Source organism: Python bivittatus, unplaced genomic scaffold, assembly GCF_059951505.1.
Source record: "Python bivittatus isolate LINGU-HERP-01145 unplaced genomic scaffold, Pbiv_v1 ctg000220_np1212, whole genome shotgun sequence".
NCBI classification, from domain to species: domain Eukaryota; kingdom Metazoa; phylum Chordata; class Lepidosauria; order Squamata; family Pythonidae; genus Python; species Python bivittatus.
Genome location: NW_028277048.1, coordinates 3,444,184 through 3,461,132, shown reverse-complemented (window position 1 = coordinate 3,461,132; position 16,949 = coordinate 3,444,184). Strand labels below are relative to the sequence as shown.

The 16,949-nt window shown below is 41.3% G+C and overlaps 1 protein-coding gene across 1 annotated transcript in view; it reads left to right on the top strand.

The window, feature by feature from the left end:
• Positions 1-16,949, top strand: part of LOC103058543 (venom factor-like) — an 85,559-nt gene that overhangs the window by 46,698 nt on the left and 21,912 nt on the right. Inside the window, exons 16-28 of the mRNA XM_088137671.1 lie at positions 549-623; positions 1,068-1,228; positions 4,068-4,225; positions 5,331-5,416; positions 6,339-6,478; positions 7,436-7,648; positions 8,373-8,439; positions 8,553-8,642; positions 9,217-9,420; positions 12,295-12,370; positions 13,035-13,194; positions 15,134-15,229; positions 16,635-16,785. Coding sequence (XP_087993797.1) covers positions 549-623; positions 1,068-1,228; positions 4,068-4,225; positions 5,331-5,416; positions 6,339-6,478; positions 7,436-7,648; positions 8,373-8,439; positions 8,553-8,642; positions 9,217-9,420; positions 12,295-12,370; positions 13,035-13,194; positions 15,134-15,229; positions 16,635-16,785 — 1,677 coding nt within the window. The remainder of the gene's footprint in view (positions 1-548; positions 624-1,067; positions 1,229-4,067; positions 4,226-5,330; positions 5,417-6,338; positions 6,479-7,435; positions 7,649-8,372; positions 8,440-8,552; positions 8,643-9,216; positions 9,421-12,294; positions 12,371-13,034; positions 13,195-15,133; positions 15,230-16,634; positions 16,786-16,949) is intronic.

Genomic DNA, 16,949 nt, shown 5'->3' with positions numbered 1-16,949 from the left:
TAGTAATGTAATGGATTAGGAAATTTTATAATAGAAATTTGATATCAATTATTATATATATACACATATAATCGATAGATGAAAATGTACTACTAATCCTATTGAAAGTTAAAATTTCTTGTAATAAATGATTCTATAGACTAGCTATGAATGATTAATAATTGTTAATTGATAAGTACACAAGTATATTTTGAATAGATATGAGAATTTAAGATTATGAAAGGGGCACCAACGAGTTGGTAACTGGTTGACACACGGTATAAAATGGAAGATTTTTTTTTATGCTTTTCTATGTTTTTGTTTGTTTATGTATGTTTTGTGTTTGTTGTAAAAAATAAAAAATTTTATTAAAAAAAAAAAAAGAAAATAGAGGAGGAAAGGCAGACCCACAAAAGTATTCCTAAATCCAGAATTACCTTCCATTCTTTCAAATCGTGGTCCATCAGTAGGAGTAGATGTCCTTTGGCCTTACGCACAGTTAGTTTAAGGATACAGTCAAGCAGTAGTGGTTTCTGCTGTGATCCTGATGTCCTAACCTTTGTCAACAGCTACAGACTGCCCTTCGTCCAGGTTCCGCCGTCGTCGCTACTTAGATTTTCAGTTGGTGAAGAAAGCAAGCAAAGGTACACCCCTCCTCCTCCTTCCACCTGCACTGCTTTCTCACACCCTCTCAGTTATCCACTTTGTCCTAAAAATCCTATTTAGAATCACCGTAGGAAGCTGCTTTATATGCATTCTGTTCAACCATCTGCTTGGTGTTATTTCCTCTGACTGATGGAAACTACCAGATCTCTGTTTGAGAGAGGACTTCCTCATTGCCTGCTACCTGTTTCTTGTTTACAGAAACAAACAAGCCTGGAGACGTTCAGTTCTGCATGCAAACTGTGTGCTGTACCAGTCACCTAATCCTAAAGGATTTAGGGATCATCTGAATTTACCTACTGGATTTATTTCCCATAATGTGTAATGGTTGCTGCATACATCTATCTCCTTCTTAGACTTGCACGTTGGTACTGTTGTATATGGCTCCCCTTGTACATGTTCCTCTTTCTCCCTCCTTCCTAAAGCCAAGGAATATCTGAATCATGTCCATCGGAAGTGCTGCGAGGATGGCATGACAGAAAATCCCATGGGCTATTCCTGCACACGACGAAGTCAGTACATCCTGGATGGCCCTGAATGTATTCGTGCCTTCCTTGACTGCTGCCACCACTTCTTTGGCAGCACAGTAAAAACCAATGGAACTTTCCATGAAAGTAAGTTTCCTGCCATTTCTCTTATGAATAATTTTAATGATTTTTGCATAAATTATCTTATATCTTCTAATATACAATGTTTTGTTTTGTTTCCCAAAACATTTTAATGGAAACCTGATCCCTATAGCGGCTCTGTTGGTGGATGAGTGAGTCCCTTGAAATCTTGTGCCTATGTGAACTTCAGTGTGAAATCAGTGATGCCTGACAAGTTCTTCTCAGGGCTCTTCCTCATTGCCACATTAACATGCATTCTTCTCATCCTGAAATCAGCAGAAAATATGTGGGCATAACTTGCAGTACCCTGATGGCCAAGTTCTAATCTGCCTGAGTAATAAGGCTTGTGAACGGTACCATCCTTCAGTTTTAATGCAGGACAATTTAAGGGCAGCAATAGTCCATGGGATTTCCTTGGCTCTGTTTGTCCTCCCATTCAGCATCATCAGCTAATGGGAAAAAACTGTGCCAAATGCTGTCCTTAAAGTGTGGTGGGGTGGCTTTGGGGCTGAGTGTGGGGGCATGCCCACGGTGCAGGCTTTAGGCATATTTCCAGTTGCCAGAGTGACAGGTCGCTGGAGTTGATGTCTTCCAGATTGGTAACCTGTCACTTGGGTTGTTTCTGAACACAGGTCAATGGTTGACTGGCATCCAACAGTAGCTCAACTGACACCTCAGTGAAGTAAATGAGTCTTCCTGTCACTTGGGCTGGAAGGAAAGCTGGCAGAACTCTTGTCAATTTCACCCCAAATATCTCAAACCACTAACTTCTGCAAGGGAATGGTAGTGCTGACAACAAATTTCTGTGGTCAGCAGCATTCACAAGCGTATCATGGATTATGCAAAATGGTGTTAGTGTAAGCAAAATGTCACTGCCTCTTTCCCAAAGTAATAAAAGTGCTAAAAAGCACAAAACCAGCAATATACAGTATCTCTTTTCCACTTTAAATTAACCATCAGCTCTTTTTTTATAGATAGCTTTACCAGTCCTTTGAAAGACCACTGAACACATGTTTAATAACAGGTCAGGTAGTCTTTCTGAAGACCGGTATACCAGTATATATAAAGAGTCCACTTAATGCCTGAATAGGACTTCGCAAAACACAGGTCCGACATTAGGAGGGCAGATGCCTTTGTGGAAACCTACTGCCTGGTTTCTCCTGTAGCCCAAGCTAAATTGGCCATTAGAAGGCAGTGTCTAGTGACCAGAGGTTGAGGGGCATGTCTGGAACACCCTCAACCAGCCAGTGGTTGCTTAGTGGATGTATCATCATCAAGATTGTGAATGAGATGTCATGGAGTATTCATGCACCAGGACTTGTGTTAGGAGAAGGTGGAAGGCACTATTGTAAAACCAGAGCAGCTAACAATGAATTTAGGCTGCCACCATGGTGGGCTGGGGATGAGACAAAGATTGTGTCAAACAGACGTGTCTTCTACAATCAATGGGGGGCATCTTCGTGCTACTGTTAGTAGTATGTCAGGATGAGCCCTCAGAGGCAGCTGGCCCTCTACACCTGTCAGTCTTGCAAGTTAGTCTATACAGGAAGCACACCCAAATGAACTATATTGTAAGGTTCCATTAACATAATCTTACAAGTCTGAAAGTACGTTTCTCCCATGTCACCACAGCCCAAGAAACTAGGGAGGGTCTGTTCTGAGATGTTTGCCACTCCCCCATTCCTTCTGTAGGCTCAGCTGCCTCTTACCATTCCCCTGGCTGTACCTCTTCCCCATCTCCCAAGGTCATTCCCACACACCATTATAACACCTTATCTTTACCTGATTGCCCTAGTCTACATTCTCACTTTCTACTGGGCAACAGCGATGCCCAACAGATCTGACTAGTTTCACTGTATGAAATTGAGCAAGGAGCGGCTGGATGCTAATGCATGCCCCTAAAGATCAGAAAGCTTGAAAAGTACTTACTGATGAAAAAGGCAAGTCTGACGAGAGCTGATTCTTTCAATGGTCATGCAGAACTCTAATTTGGTATTAGATTGGGTAAATATTCTTGTTTTTGCCTTTTCTAGTTTGATGTTAACTTTTATCTCTATTAGAGAAAATAGTTGGAGGGGGAAAGCAGTGTGGGAAGTAACAGCTGGCTGCTCATGAGATTTCTCTAATGACCATAGCACTTCACACTATAGTCGATGAGACTCACATAAGCAAGTGTTTGTCCACACAAACTATGCTTTACATGCAGAAATCTAGCATTTCAGGGAAAATGTTTTATTTATTAGGTCCTTTTTTTTTTTTTTTTTAGAAATCTGCAAACTCCACCTTAATTCCCTGAAAATCTTTGAGACTAACCTTGTTTTTTTCCTGGCCTGTTAGTTTCAGAATTCAGAGGCAAAATTCTAGGATGTGATTTGTAGCCTGATATGGTTTAGCCCCAGGTTTACCATTCTAGGAAAAACAAAACCTTAGTTATTCCAAGTAATGAATCAAATAGGATACCTCCTCATGAATCCCAGACTCAGTTAATTTATTGAAATGGTGGAATCAAGCAACTTTCATTTTTAAGCCCCAGAGGACTCACATTGTGTACTTATTATCTTCCTGTTTTCCCCAAATTTCAAGTAACCTGGATCAAGCACCTCATCCCAACATTATGATAATCCTAACCTTAGGATCTCTTCTCTTTTACAATCAGCATCCATCTCTAAGGGATCTGGAAACTTGTTGGTGACAACATTAGGCAAGGAGACCTTGAAGGAAGTCAATGCACCTGGAATCTACTTTCAGGGGATGGTACACTTAACCCAGTCCTCAAATGAAGTCAGCAAGTATGAGGAGGAGGAGGAGGAGGAGGAGGATGATGATGAGGATGAGGAGGAGGAGGAGGATGATGATGATGATGATGATGATGATGATGATGATGATGATGATGATGAAATTGTGTCTCGATCCCAATTTGCTGAGAGTTGGCTTTGGATGGAGGAAACCCTTCCTCTGGAGGCAGATTTCAATGGGTATGGACAAAGCTATTCAGGTGTATCTTTATTTTGTGACATTTGAAAAAAAAATCAGATTCTAACCAAAGAAAGTAAAATTGTACCACGTAAACACATTTTTATTAATTAAGGAGATGACATGTATATACAGCAAAAATGGGATATATTTTTGGCTTTGAACCACGTGGGACAAGAAGTGCCTAGTCTTTCACAAGTTTTTCACAACTTGTTTGCCCTCCAGATGTATTTGACCACAACTCATATCACTCCCTGTCCATAGAACTAATGACATTGATGGCTGGGGATGATGGAACTGTAGTCAAAACCATGTGGAAGATGGTAGATTGAAAAAAGGATGGCCTAGTGTAGTTTGGAAAGCCAAACAGAAAAGGATTATGTCAGAGTCCTATAGGCCCAACCCTGGAAGCATCAGTTTTAAGGCAAGAGTTCCATTGTCCCATTATGCATCCAGAGAAGTAAGAGCCAGTTGGGTCTAGTGATTAAGATCCAGGCTAGAAACCAGGTGACAGTGTTCTGCCTTAGGTATGAAAGCCGGCTGGGGGACTTTGGGCCAGTCCCTCTCTCTCAGCCCACAATGTCAGGCTTGGGCAACAAGCCAGTCAGTAAATTCCTGCCACAACCAATGGATTAACATTTGGTTGATTCCCCCCCCCCCCAAAAAAGCGGACCTTGCAACTGTGAGAAAAACGCTTGGAAGAAAAAAAATGCATCCAGAGAAGTAGCACTTTTTCTGGTTTGGTTTAGTGATGACTGACTGGCCCATCTTTGGTTGGACTGTACTTTCTGTTTGTTTTTTAAAAAAAAAACAAAATGTCTTTTGTTAAATAACTAATCTGAAAGGAAGTCTTCCTGATTATTACTTTTCATAGTTTAACTCAGGGTCGCTTCAGCTATTCAAATGGTTGTCCTTTCATCTGACTCCACCCTGCATGTTCCTATGGGAGGTTCAAATGATAGAATTATCCCTTCCTCATAAAACAGTCCTGGATTTATAAAATTGGGATAACAAGGAGAAAAAAAAACCCTTTTCAGGTTCTCTAGCTTCACTATGTTGTGCCTTGAGAAGTCCATTGTTTTTCATTACCTCCTCTTGCACTTCCAGGTTCTCTTCCAAAACACTTCCTTTGTACCTAGAGGACTCCATCACCACCTGGGAAGTGCTGGCCATCAGTCTTTCCAAGACAAAGGGTAAAAAAAGAAAAAAAAAAAAAAGCCAATTGCATATCTAGCTTTGGTCAAGGATAGAGTTCTTTAAAGAGGTTGGATTTTGATAAAAAGACAATGCATGGAGAGGGCAAAATCTCAAATTGTACTCTGTTTTCTGGGAGGCTGAAGAAAACTCTGCATGGCTCTTTGCAGGGATCTGCCACAATGTTCGTTCTTCTGCATGTGGATTAATAGTTGCATCTGTTCACTCTTGCAATAATTGTCTAATTGAATAAAGTGGGGTCACACTGTCACCTTGAAAGGTCCATCCATGTTAGCTTCCAAAGAGTTACTTTTGATGGAGCATAGTCATTTTAGCTCTTTATTTACATACAAAGCTTAAAATGGCAGCCAAGTTTGAGTCATGATAGGAGGTCAAAGTCTTGAAGACTGCAGTCCTAAACATAGGAGAGTAAGCTCAATTGGAAGCAATGGTATTTATGTCAACATGCATAGAGTTGTACTTCAGGACAAATATATGCTTTTATCTCTGTGATTGAAAGGATAATAATGGTTGGATACTCTTTTTCAGTGATCATAATCAGAGTATCCTGCTAATATTCTCTCTGCTCCATGTGTAGCAACCATTTGAAAACTGCACTCATCATTATTTTGACTCCACTGGCATGACCCCCTTCCAAAAGTTAGCTGTGAAGAAAAGTTTTCAAGCTAAAAAGTGTCCTCACCTCTGTCTAGTTGTGCGTTGACAAAATTCCCCAAAACAAAGCCTCTGCTGTTACACAGAGAATGTATGAACTTCATTAATGGAATCAAACAACATGGTCAATATCTTAAGCTAGAATCAAGGGATAATCTAAAGACAAAAATTGTTCGTCCCCCGACTAATATTGTAGATGTAGGTTACTAATGCTTTCTCCACCCCACCCCGCACTATATCAATTAGGTATCTGCATAGCTGACCCCTATGAGATCATGGTGAAGCAAGATTTCTTCATTGACTTACGGCTTCCCTATTCCATTGTGCGCAATGAGCAAGTGGCCATACGAGCTGTGGTGTACAACTATGCAAAATGGACTTTCAATGTGAGTCATTGCAACTTGTCATGGCAACTAGATCTCCCTGGAGGGACAGGAAAAATATATTGTAGATCTCAAGTAATAATAGTAGCTCTTCTTTCCCAGGCATATCCCTGATGTCTGCCTGAAATCACAAGCTAGTTACTTGACATCTTCAGCTAAGGGATTGCATAAGGAAATGAATTATTAACTGCATATCACAAAGATAGGGGACACAAGGGATATCTATCTACTACACAAAGTAACAAAACCTGTACCTAAATAGCTATAAGGGCATTTAACTGATTTACTGGATGTGGTCCACAGATACCATTAAATGTTTTTCCATATTGGAAAATACAGAGAACTCCTGCCTTACTGTCTGGTCCCATTCCTGCTAACTGGTCTCTGGCCAGAGACCAATTTAATATGATGTAGTAGACTTGCCAATATTAACAGTATTAGCATCTCCTCGATTCTCATATTCTTTACGAAGTGTGTCATGGGCTGAAATGAACCGAAGAATCAGATGTAACGAGAAGAAACCTCACAGTTGCAGTGAAATACAATAACTGAATACTTCAAATGCTTTCTACATGTCAAAAATACTATTTGCCAAGACTTTTGCAGGATCTGTGCCTCTTGTAGGAGAGAAGACCAGGATCTTGAGTAAGTGAATCTGGCTGAAGGAGAAACATACACAAAATATAATTTAAATTTAGCTTGAATTCTATGTAGAGATGGGAATTGGAAGTCTTCATGTTGATTGAGACTTCAACCTGATATTCAGGAAATGTAGGAAAAATCAGACTTCACTGACTCTGGGTTTGTCCTGAATCTAACACTTATTTTGCACTCTTCCCAAGAGCTTTCAAATATGTTCTTCATAACCTCTCCTAGATTCTTGCTTGAAGAACAGTTTTGGGAGACTGACGAATACCATGGAAGCTCTGTGACTACTTGCTTTGTTGTTGTGTTAAATAGGTCCGTGTGGACCTGGTGTACAACGAAAAACTCTGCAGTTCCAGCACTAGGACAGACCGATTACGACAGCACATCACAGTTCAAGCTGGCACCTCTCACGATGTTACGTATGTGATTGTTCCTCTGGAGGTGGGAGATGTGGAAATTGAAGTGAAAGCTTTTGTGAAGGGAATTCCTTTGGCTGATGGTGTGAGGAAGAAGCTCCGGGTGGTGGTAAGTGCTGTGGAGAAAGTAAAGGGAGGAGGAGTAGCCTCAACTAGATTTGTCATGTGTGCACTATGACAACCTAGAGCTATTTTCTTGATGTTTGTAGTTCAGAGACTTGTCAACTTTCACATTCAAAATGATAAATATTTAATAGTGTGTCCTGCCTGACTGGGTTGGCATGACATGCTTGATTTCAGCAGGGTTTGATTCAGCACATTGTGAGAATCCCACTATAGCTCATCATATTGCATAAGCAAGGGTATCCCTTTAAACCATAATATGGCTTATTTGTTTCAGGGGAGCATGTTATGAAAACCAAATATTGTTTTTCACTAATCTAGTTTAAATTAGCATATTGTAGACCCAGCCTTAATAGCAGTTCTACTATTGCATGTCACTTGCAGTATAAATGTAGAGATTCCCCTGTCCACTTTCCCATGTTCATACTCCCTCTTTATACTATCTTTAGACATTGGGATGCATTGACACAGAGGTAGTCTCTTGGTCCAAGTTCATTCAGCAATTTAAAATGTAAGAAAGAGATTTTTCTCAAGCAGTTATTGTCAGATCAGGTTCTAAGAGTAAGAAGACCCAGGTTGAAATCTTCATTAAGCTATGAAGTTCATTAGAGGACTTTGGACACATAACTGCTCTCAGTCCAATCTGTTGCATCACATACTTTTTTTCCTTGATGGAGGAACTTGCCAATAACTTTCCTGATCTATTGCAGCCAGAAGGGGTGAGAATCTTAAAGAATGTCAGAAGTGTCCTGCTAGATCCACAGAACCAAGCTTCAGGTATGGCATTGCCAAGGGAAGTGGGGACAATATCTATGACATCAAATCTAATTATCCAGGAAACGTTGTGAATTATGACAAGCCCTTCTGTGTGTCTCCTGATCTCGCTGCAGCTTCTGGACAGCAACTCGTGAACATTGAACCCATGGACCTTAGTGATGTAGTTCCCAACACTGAGCCTGTTACTCTCATCAGTATAACAGGTAAAGGCCAGAACCTGTTGGAATTGCAGTGAGAGTGAGAAGTCTGTTTTAAAACTTGATGAATTATGTAGTTTGGAAATCTCTTTATAGGGAGCAAGAACACTGGGTTGTAAGCTAAAGCAAACCAAAGACAAACCCCAGAATATTTTGCTGGAAGTGAAGAAGGGATTTAAGTGGTACTGAGTAAATCCCTCACAAGAAGGGCAAAGATCATGATGACAGGGTACACGTTGCAGCCTGGCACTTCAGAATCTAACAAATTTTAATATTGGTGGGTGACTGAATAAAAAATGGTAATTGGCTGCAAAAATGAGAGGGAATTACCAGCAATCATTTTATTATGGAGCAAGAAAGTGACGTTCAGTTGATTTAATGTGTTGTATAAACCCAAGCATTATGCTTTGAACAATAAACCATGGTTAGCCAATGGCATAGTGCAATATGTGAACTCTCTCAATGTCTGGAAGGATTTGAACAGTGATAGGATTTGCTGTCCCCTATTGAGATGGGGCTTTAGCAAAAAGGGGAGGTGTTTTATAAGAAGGATTATATCCCTCTCCCCTCTTCATTCCAGGTGACATTGTGAGCGAGACAATAGAGAACTCCATTGATGGAGCCAACCTGAAGCATCTTATTCAGATTCCCTCAGGCTGTGGGGAGCAAAATATGATTGGTCTGACTCCTGCAGTAATTGCTACCCACTATCTGGATAGTACTGATCAGTGGCAGAGGATAGGGGTGGAGCGCCGTGCTGAGGCCATCAACATCATCAAAAAAGGTATGATTGTATGCTGGTCTTCGACTGTAATAAAGATTTGACTGATGGTATGACAGATGTTGGGAATGCTAAGTCACAGGCTGAACATTCACTGTATTTATTGGTGTATAGCACGCACAGGCGTATAACATGCACCTTAAATTTAAGAAGGAAGTTTAAGTAAAAAAACTTAAATTTAAAATAAATGACTTGGAAGCAAAATAAAGGGAGCTCTGAACTTTTTGTTTATTAATATTTATACCACTTATAAGGCAAATATGTAATATGAAAGAAGCAGCACTCTTTGAACAAAAAAACTTAGATATGATAAGTTTTTACAAAAATTTTAATCAGAATCACTGCTATCTTGGAAACCATGAAACTCTTCATCTTCACTGCTATCTTCAAAATCAAACTGAACACTGCTGCTTTCACTGCTACTGTCTTCATAAATCAGTTCATCTTCTTTACCATCCAAAGCATTTCTTATGCCACATTTCTTAAAAGATTTGATAATAATATCTTGTTTAACTGTATCCCATGAAGTCTTTATCCACTGACACACTTTTGAAATGCTAGGTCTTTTCATTCACCCAGAATTTGTAACTTCATGTTGATTTTCATCACACATGTATTTATTCCATTCTTCATGCATAAAGGCTTTGAAGGGCTTGTTAATGGAAACATCTAACAGCTGTAATTGTGATGTAAGTCCTCCTGGAATGACTGCTATATCTGTTTTGCACTTTTGAAATTCCTTCTTCGTTGGTTGTGTAAGATGAGATCTAAATGTGTCCAATACTAATAAGGATGGCTTCTTTAACAAATCACCTGGGTGCTTCCCCCACACATTTTTAATCCAAAGCTTCATGCCTTCTTCATCCATCTAATCTTTAGGATGAACATGCACATATATGCCACTTGGAATTTTCTCCTTTGGAAAAGTTTTTCTTTTAAAAATTACCAATGGCGACAGCTTATTTCTGTGGTGCAGGCAAGGACAACAGTGTAACAATTTTTTTCATGCCCTGAAGTTTTGATCGTTACTGTCTTAGGACCTTCTGAGTCCACAGTTTATTTGAAGGAACATCAAAAGTGAGGAGTACTTCGTCCATGTTGCCGATTTGACCCATTTCAAAATTTTGTCTTTTCCTTTCTTTAATAATAAACCTATGGAAATTTATTATCTTCTCTTCATAATCATCTGGCATACGCTGGGCAATCCTGGTTCTTGTTCGCATCTGAAGCTCATGCCTCTTCATAAATCTTTGCCACCATGATGAAATCATGTATTTGTAACTATTTCACCCTTTGAAATCATGTATTTGTAACTCTTTGCTGATTTTCACTGCTTGAATAATTATAATTTTTGTTGATAAAGCAATGCCAGCTTTTCTTTGATTAAGTACAAATTCTTTTACCTGTTCTTCCAATTTTGGCCATTTAGCAATACCGCTGAGGAAATTGCATTTTGTTTTTGATAATGTCTTGATTTTTTCTTCATTTTTTTTTGCCACTCTCGTATTGTGCATTCTGTTGGTGGCTCTCCAAAATGCCTTGCTGCAGCCCTATTTCCATGTTGCTTGGCATATTCCACAACCTTTAACTTGAAACCAGTTGTATATGCTAAATGCTTTTGTCTTGATTCCACTAGGGATGGAATCATGCCCTGATCAATCAAATCAATTAAAACGGTAGTTTTAAGAAACTGAAACAAATAGTGAATGTAGGCACGAGTTGTTTAACTGAGAGCACTCTGCACGTATGAAAGTGATGAGACAGACTAAAAAAAACGTTGGCAACGTTGGGGTGCATCGCACTCTGCAGCAGTATTCTTTTTACCTAAGTTTAAATTTTAAAAAGTAAGGTACTATCAGGGGTGTGGAAATTTACTCTGTATGTTGTACAACCTGTATGTTGTAGGCTGGCTATGTGTAGTGTGTGGTAATGGTAATCTGTTTATTACCATACTGGTACTTATTCCCTCCCTTCCTGCTTACCTGTCTGCAGCAGGCAGGCAGGCAAGATCTCTGGTGGACCAGTAGGGGCTAAAAATCCCTGGTGGTCCGAGTGGATTGGGGGGTATAGTAATTTATTATTAGGGTATGCCTCCTCTGTTTGCAGTCTAGTAACATTACCTGCGCGGTCTGGCACTCAGTGTGTCAGAGCAAAGGGTCAGCACTTTGCTCTGACTCATTACTACATGCCAGACCGCGCAGGTGATGTCACTAAAGTACAGTGAGCTTCCCCTTCTCTTTGCAGCATTCCAGCATGTAGTAATGAGCCAGAGCAAAGTGCTGACCCTTTGCTCTGACACACTGAGTGCCAGACCGCGCGGGTAATGTTACTAGACTGCAAACAGAGGAGGCATGGTTTAAGTGCCATCAATCAGAGGAGGAGGTGGGAAGCACGCACTTGCAGCCCTGGTTACAGCCCTGGCTCAAATGAAGACTCCACTCTCCAAGCCCTGCTGCTTGAGATGAGAAGGCACAGGGATTATACGGGGCACACACATCGGCATATAACACGCAGCTAGGATTTCAGCCCCACATTTTAGGGGGGGTGCGTGTTATACGCCGATAAATATGGTAATTCGTTTTTGGGCAATTATAGCTCAATTATGTTCAGATATTTTCAAAGGAAATATTTGAATTAAATATTTGAATTTTCCTGGATGAGTTTGCCTACTCTTAGCAAACACAAAGCAACACAGACTCTTCTGGGCAGAACAGTGGGGCTGGGAAGTAGAACTCCTAAGTTGTTTTCCTTGTCCAGGTAAAAAGAAATGCATTAAAGATTCATGCATGAATGAAGGACCCAAATAAAGAGAGGAGGAATATTGCAACAAAACTTTGTAACCCATAACTCTACATTGCTATCTTTCTTTGCTTTCAGGATACATACAGCAGCTGGCCTACAGAAAAAGCGATAGTTCCTATGCAGCATTCATAGATCGTCCATCAAGCACTTGGTAAATGCTACAGATTGCAAGGAAGGGAAAACAGAAAAGGCATGGGAAAAATAGGGTACAAAACTCTAAGTAGATATGATATTCCACTGGTGAGTCAAACAAAAGTCCAGCAGCTTGTCTGGGCGGTTTGAAAACTCTACTGTGAAGTACGTGATATGAAGTCAATGAGGTACAGTAGTTCAAAGGTTGGGCCAGGACATAGGAGGCCCAGGTTAAGTCACCTTAAAATGATTTTAATGGATAAAATGAAGGGAGTATAGAGGGGGATCATTCATACTGCCTGAACTCATTACAGGAATTGTGGGATATAATTGCAATGGTAAATAATGTTGATGAATTCACTGCCTCCAAATATGGTGGCCCCTTTACGTATCATCTCTCATAGCCACTGATAAATCAATCCTTCAAAAATCAATGTCTTATTTTTTTTAAGTCCCTGTTGAGGATTCTGTATGCATCATTGTAGTATAAGCTTCATTTTTATCAGGTCCAAATTTTTCAAGGATTGTAATTTGCACAAAGATGCAGAGAGTTTTCTGGCGGGGTGGGAAATGACAGTTCTAATATATGAAATAGTAAATGCCATGTATGCATAAAATATATGGAAGGTATACCTGGGGATTCTGTTGATGTCCTCTGTACTTTTTTCTCCTGCTTCCCACAGGCTGACGGCATACGTGGTAAAGGTCTTTGCAATGGCCAGTCCACTCATTTCTGTTGATAGTCAACTTCTTTGTGGGGCTGTGAAATGGCTTATTAAGCAGAAGCAACTATTCACTGGTGCCTTCAAGGAAGATGCTCCTGTGATTCATGGAGAGATGGTGGTAAGCAGGCAAAACGTCTAGGGCAATCTCCCATTACTTCAGAGATTATAATCCTTGAGTTGGCACTGTTGATGACTGGGGATTATGGGAGTCCAGCACTAGAGAATAAAATACAGTAGGAAAGGGGATATGGCTGCATATTGGTTAAATGCACTAGATTAGAAACTGGGGGACCATGTTTAGACACAAAAGGCAGATGACTGACTTTGGGCTGTCACTCTCTCTCAGCCCAAGGAAGATGGCAAGGGCAAGCCACTTCTGAAAATGTTGCCAAGAAAACTGCGAGGACTTGTTCCTGTAGTCACCAGGAGTCAGGGTTTACTCGACAGATCATAACATCAACAGAATAAGAATCACTGATGAAAATTAGAACCTTCATTCTTTGCTGTGAGGAGTGGCAATGACCAGCACAGCTGACTTTAGCAGTCTCCAGCCACTACACATCCTCTAGCACAGTGGCCAGAAACAGACCATGATGCTGTTTCTGCACTCCCTAGGGTAACAAATGTCAGCTTTCTCTCTCTGTCTCCTCCATAAAGCTGCTTGCTGTGGTGACTGGGGCTGTAGCACTAGCAACATTGGATTGTGGCCGGTTTGAGATTTGGGAACTACAGTGTCCTGGATGGATGGATGGATGGCCTCTTAGAAGGCTGGGTCTCTGTAAAATAACTACAAGTTGCACTCAACTCTGATTTTTCAAAGTACAGTGATACCTCGGGTTACGAACGCCTCTGTTAACGAACTTTTCAGGTTACGACCAGCTCCGGCTGCAAAAATTTACCTCGGTTTGCGAACTCCGCCTTGGGGTACGAACAGGATACGCGGGCATTTTCCCTCCCGTGACACGGTCCACGGCCATTTTTCCGCCCCTGACATGTGGTCTGCGGCCATTTTTCCGTCCCTGACACGTGGTCCGCGGCCATTTTCCACCCCTGACACGTGGTCGTAGGGAGGGAGACTCTCCCTCCAAGCAATAGCCGCCTCCCTGTCCTCCACGGCAGAACGGATTAATGGTAATTACATTGAACCTTATGGGGAAATTTCCTTCGGGTTGCGACCAATTCGGGGTGCGACCAGAGTCACGGAATGAATTAAGTTCATAAACCAAGGTTCCACTGTACCCGTAACTTTATCTTGTAATAACTGCAAAATGTAACCTAACTCTTCTTATCCCTTACGATGCAAGAGAAGAGCAAAAGCTGAGAGAGAGAAACTATTGGTTTAAGGCTACCTACAGGTTCATAGAGAGGTATAATCTGCACTGGAGGCATCCTGGTTTACAGATCAGCCATGTAGCAATTATACTACACTAGTTTCCGTTGTTGTTTTTTCCTTCACCATTTCCATTTGCAGGGGATAGAGAGTAGTCCTCTCTTTCTGGGTTGACTCATTACGCTTTTAGCAGCCAAAGTACAAGAAGATAAAATACTGCAGATGAAGCCCATTTTTGGACACACATCAGATGGCTGCAGATGTTCTGTTTCAGCCCTAAGTACTTTTATTTGAAATTCTAAAGCACTCCTGCAAGTCAGAATAGAGGAGGAATAAGGAACCTCTGGTTCAATGTTTCTCAACCTTGGCAACTTTAAGATGTGTGGACTTCAACTCCCAGAATTCCCCAGCCAGCAAGGGGGAATTCTGGGAGTTGAAGTCCACACATCTTAAAGTTGCCAAGGTTGAGAAACACTCCTCTGATCCATGAGCCACATTTGACTATCTGGTCTCCTTCTTTTAGGCCAGCATTCTGCTTCCAACAACAGCCAGACGAATCCCTCAGGAAATTCATAAGCAGCAGGGCATGATTGTGACTACTATCCCATAAAAAGCAAGTCTCCTTTCATACACAGCCTTGGACTGCTTCCAGAAGCATTATGGGTGTTGGAGGGTCACAACAGCTTTCAGATCAGTTAACTGGGTTTCTGCTCTTGTGTCTCTTCAGGGTGGATCCCGAGATTTGGAGCCAGAAGTGTCCCTGACAGCCTTTGTAGTAATTGCTATGCACGAGTCTAAAAAGATCTGTCAGATTCATGTATCGGTGAGTAGAATCCGTCCTCAGGTTGCAGCAGAGCCAAAACATCTTCCTTGCAAAATATTTTCATGTGAGGGTCTGAGCCACTAATCTTCTGACTTCTCAGCTTTCCTGCTATATCTCTTTTTCCTCCTCTCCCCCTTACTCACAAATATGGCACACTGAGGCCACCCCCATTTCTGCACTGCAGTTCTTCAAAAGCAGTTTGAAGCTCACATGATCTTCTATCAAGCACAAAACACCGAGAACAGCAAAGAACATGAGCCTCTGTTTCCTCCAGCTGACCAGTAGCAGAATGCAAAAAATAGCATTCTGAGCTGCATGGATCCTGGAGCAACAAAAACCTTGCCCCATTCCGTGCCAAAGGGAGAGGAGATGAATTGGTAGACCATCCTCTCCCCAGGGTTTCAGTACATGTCCTTTTGTCACCGTTTGCAAAACAAATCTGAGTAGTTGCAACAAAGAGAAATTACCCAGATGCAAAGGCAACATTCTTTCTGTTTCTGTTTAAAAACCATTGTGAACTGGGAATCTGGAAGGATAACATATTAGCATAACTGCAACTCTGGTTATTTGTTGCTGTGGCGGCTTGAGTAGGAGAATGCAAGTAGAATTGATCCAGGGTATTTTGGCTGTTAATAGATCCTTACAACTCTTCCTGTGTACACAGTAAATCAGGCAAAGCGAGCAGGAATTAGACCTTTGATTTGTTTCTCCTTTCTCCGTAGCAGGTGACTGTCAGGTTGCTGCTTGGATTTTTTTTTTCTTCAGCTGATTACTCGAAACAATATTTCCCCAGAGAAATGTGGCAAGCTACACCCGGGAAAATCACGGCAACCTGCTTTAGTGAGAGTGCCCTGAATGGGAAACCTGTACCATACCTGGGCTGCATAAGTGCAGAAATCTCTAGATCAGGGGTTCCCAACCTGGGATGCCTGCACCCCCAGGGGGTGCAAGATGGAATTTCAGGGGGTGTGACAATTTTATGCACTGAGTTAAAAACTTTTTTTTTTAAGTTCAATTCGTTCACCCACAGTATTGTATGTGGTTCAATTTGTGGTTCAAAAATTAGAAATTAGACTTCTTCATCTTCAGACATGATATTAGTTTCGTAGGGGGTACGAACATTAATCAAACATGTCCTAGGGGTGGGGCATAGCAAAGTTGGGAACCGCTGCACTAGATGATAGCAAAGGGTTAGCTATCTCTCTGCTGCCCTCTAGTGGTCATTTCGGTTTTGCAGCCCAAATATGGTGGCCCATATATACACTTAGGTTGACTGTGATTTGAAGTTCTGAGCAACAGAGCCTGAAATAAATTAGCTCAGCTCTCAAACACTGCCAGTGTCACAGGATCACCCTGGTCTGGAGCTGCTTTTGGATCTGGACTCCTCGGACTTGTCCCCTTACAGGATTTGGACATGAGAATCAGCCAGGCAGGAGAGTACTTGGCTGGGAGACTGGAGACCCTGCAGAAGAGTTACTCCATTGCCATCACCTCTTACGCGCTGTCTTTGCTGGGGAGAAATAAAGACGCCCAGAAGCTGATTGACCATTTCACAGGTGAGTGAGTCTCTTCTGGCACAGCTACTGAGATGAGGAAGCCTTCCAAAGACCCCAAATGGACTCTCCAAAGAAACATGTCAAAGAAATCCATCACAGGGCAGATTAACAAAATGGATCCAACCTAAATGGATTTCACTGTAGCACAAACAACAGCATTTGAG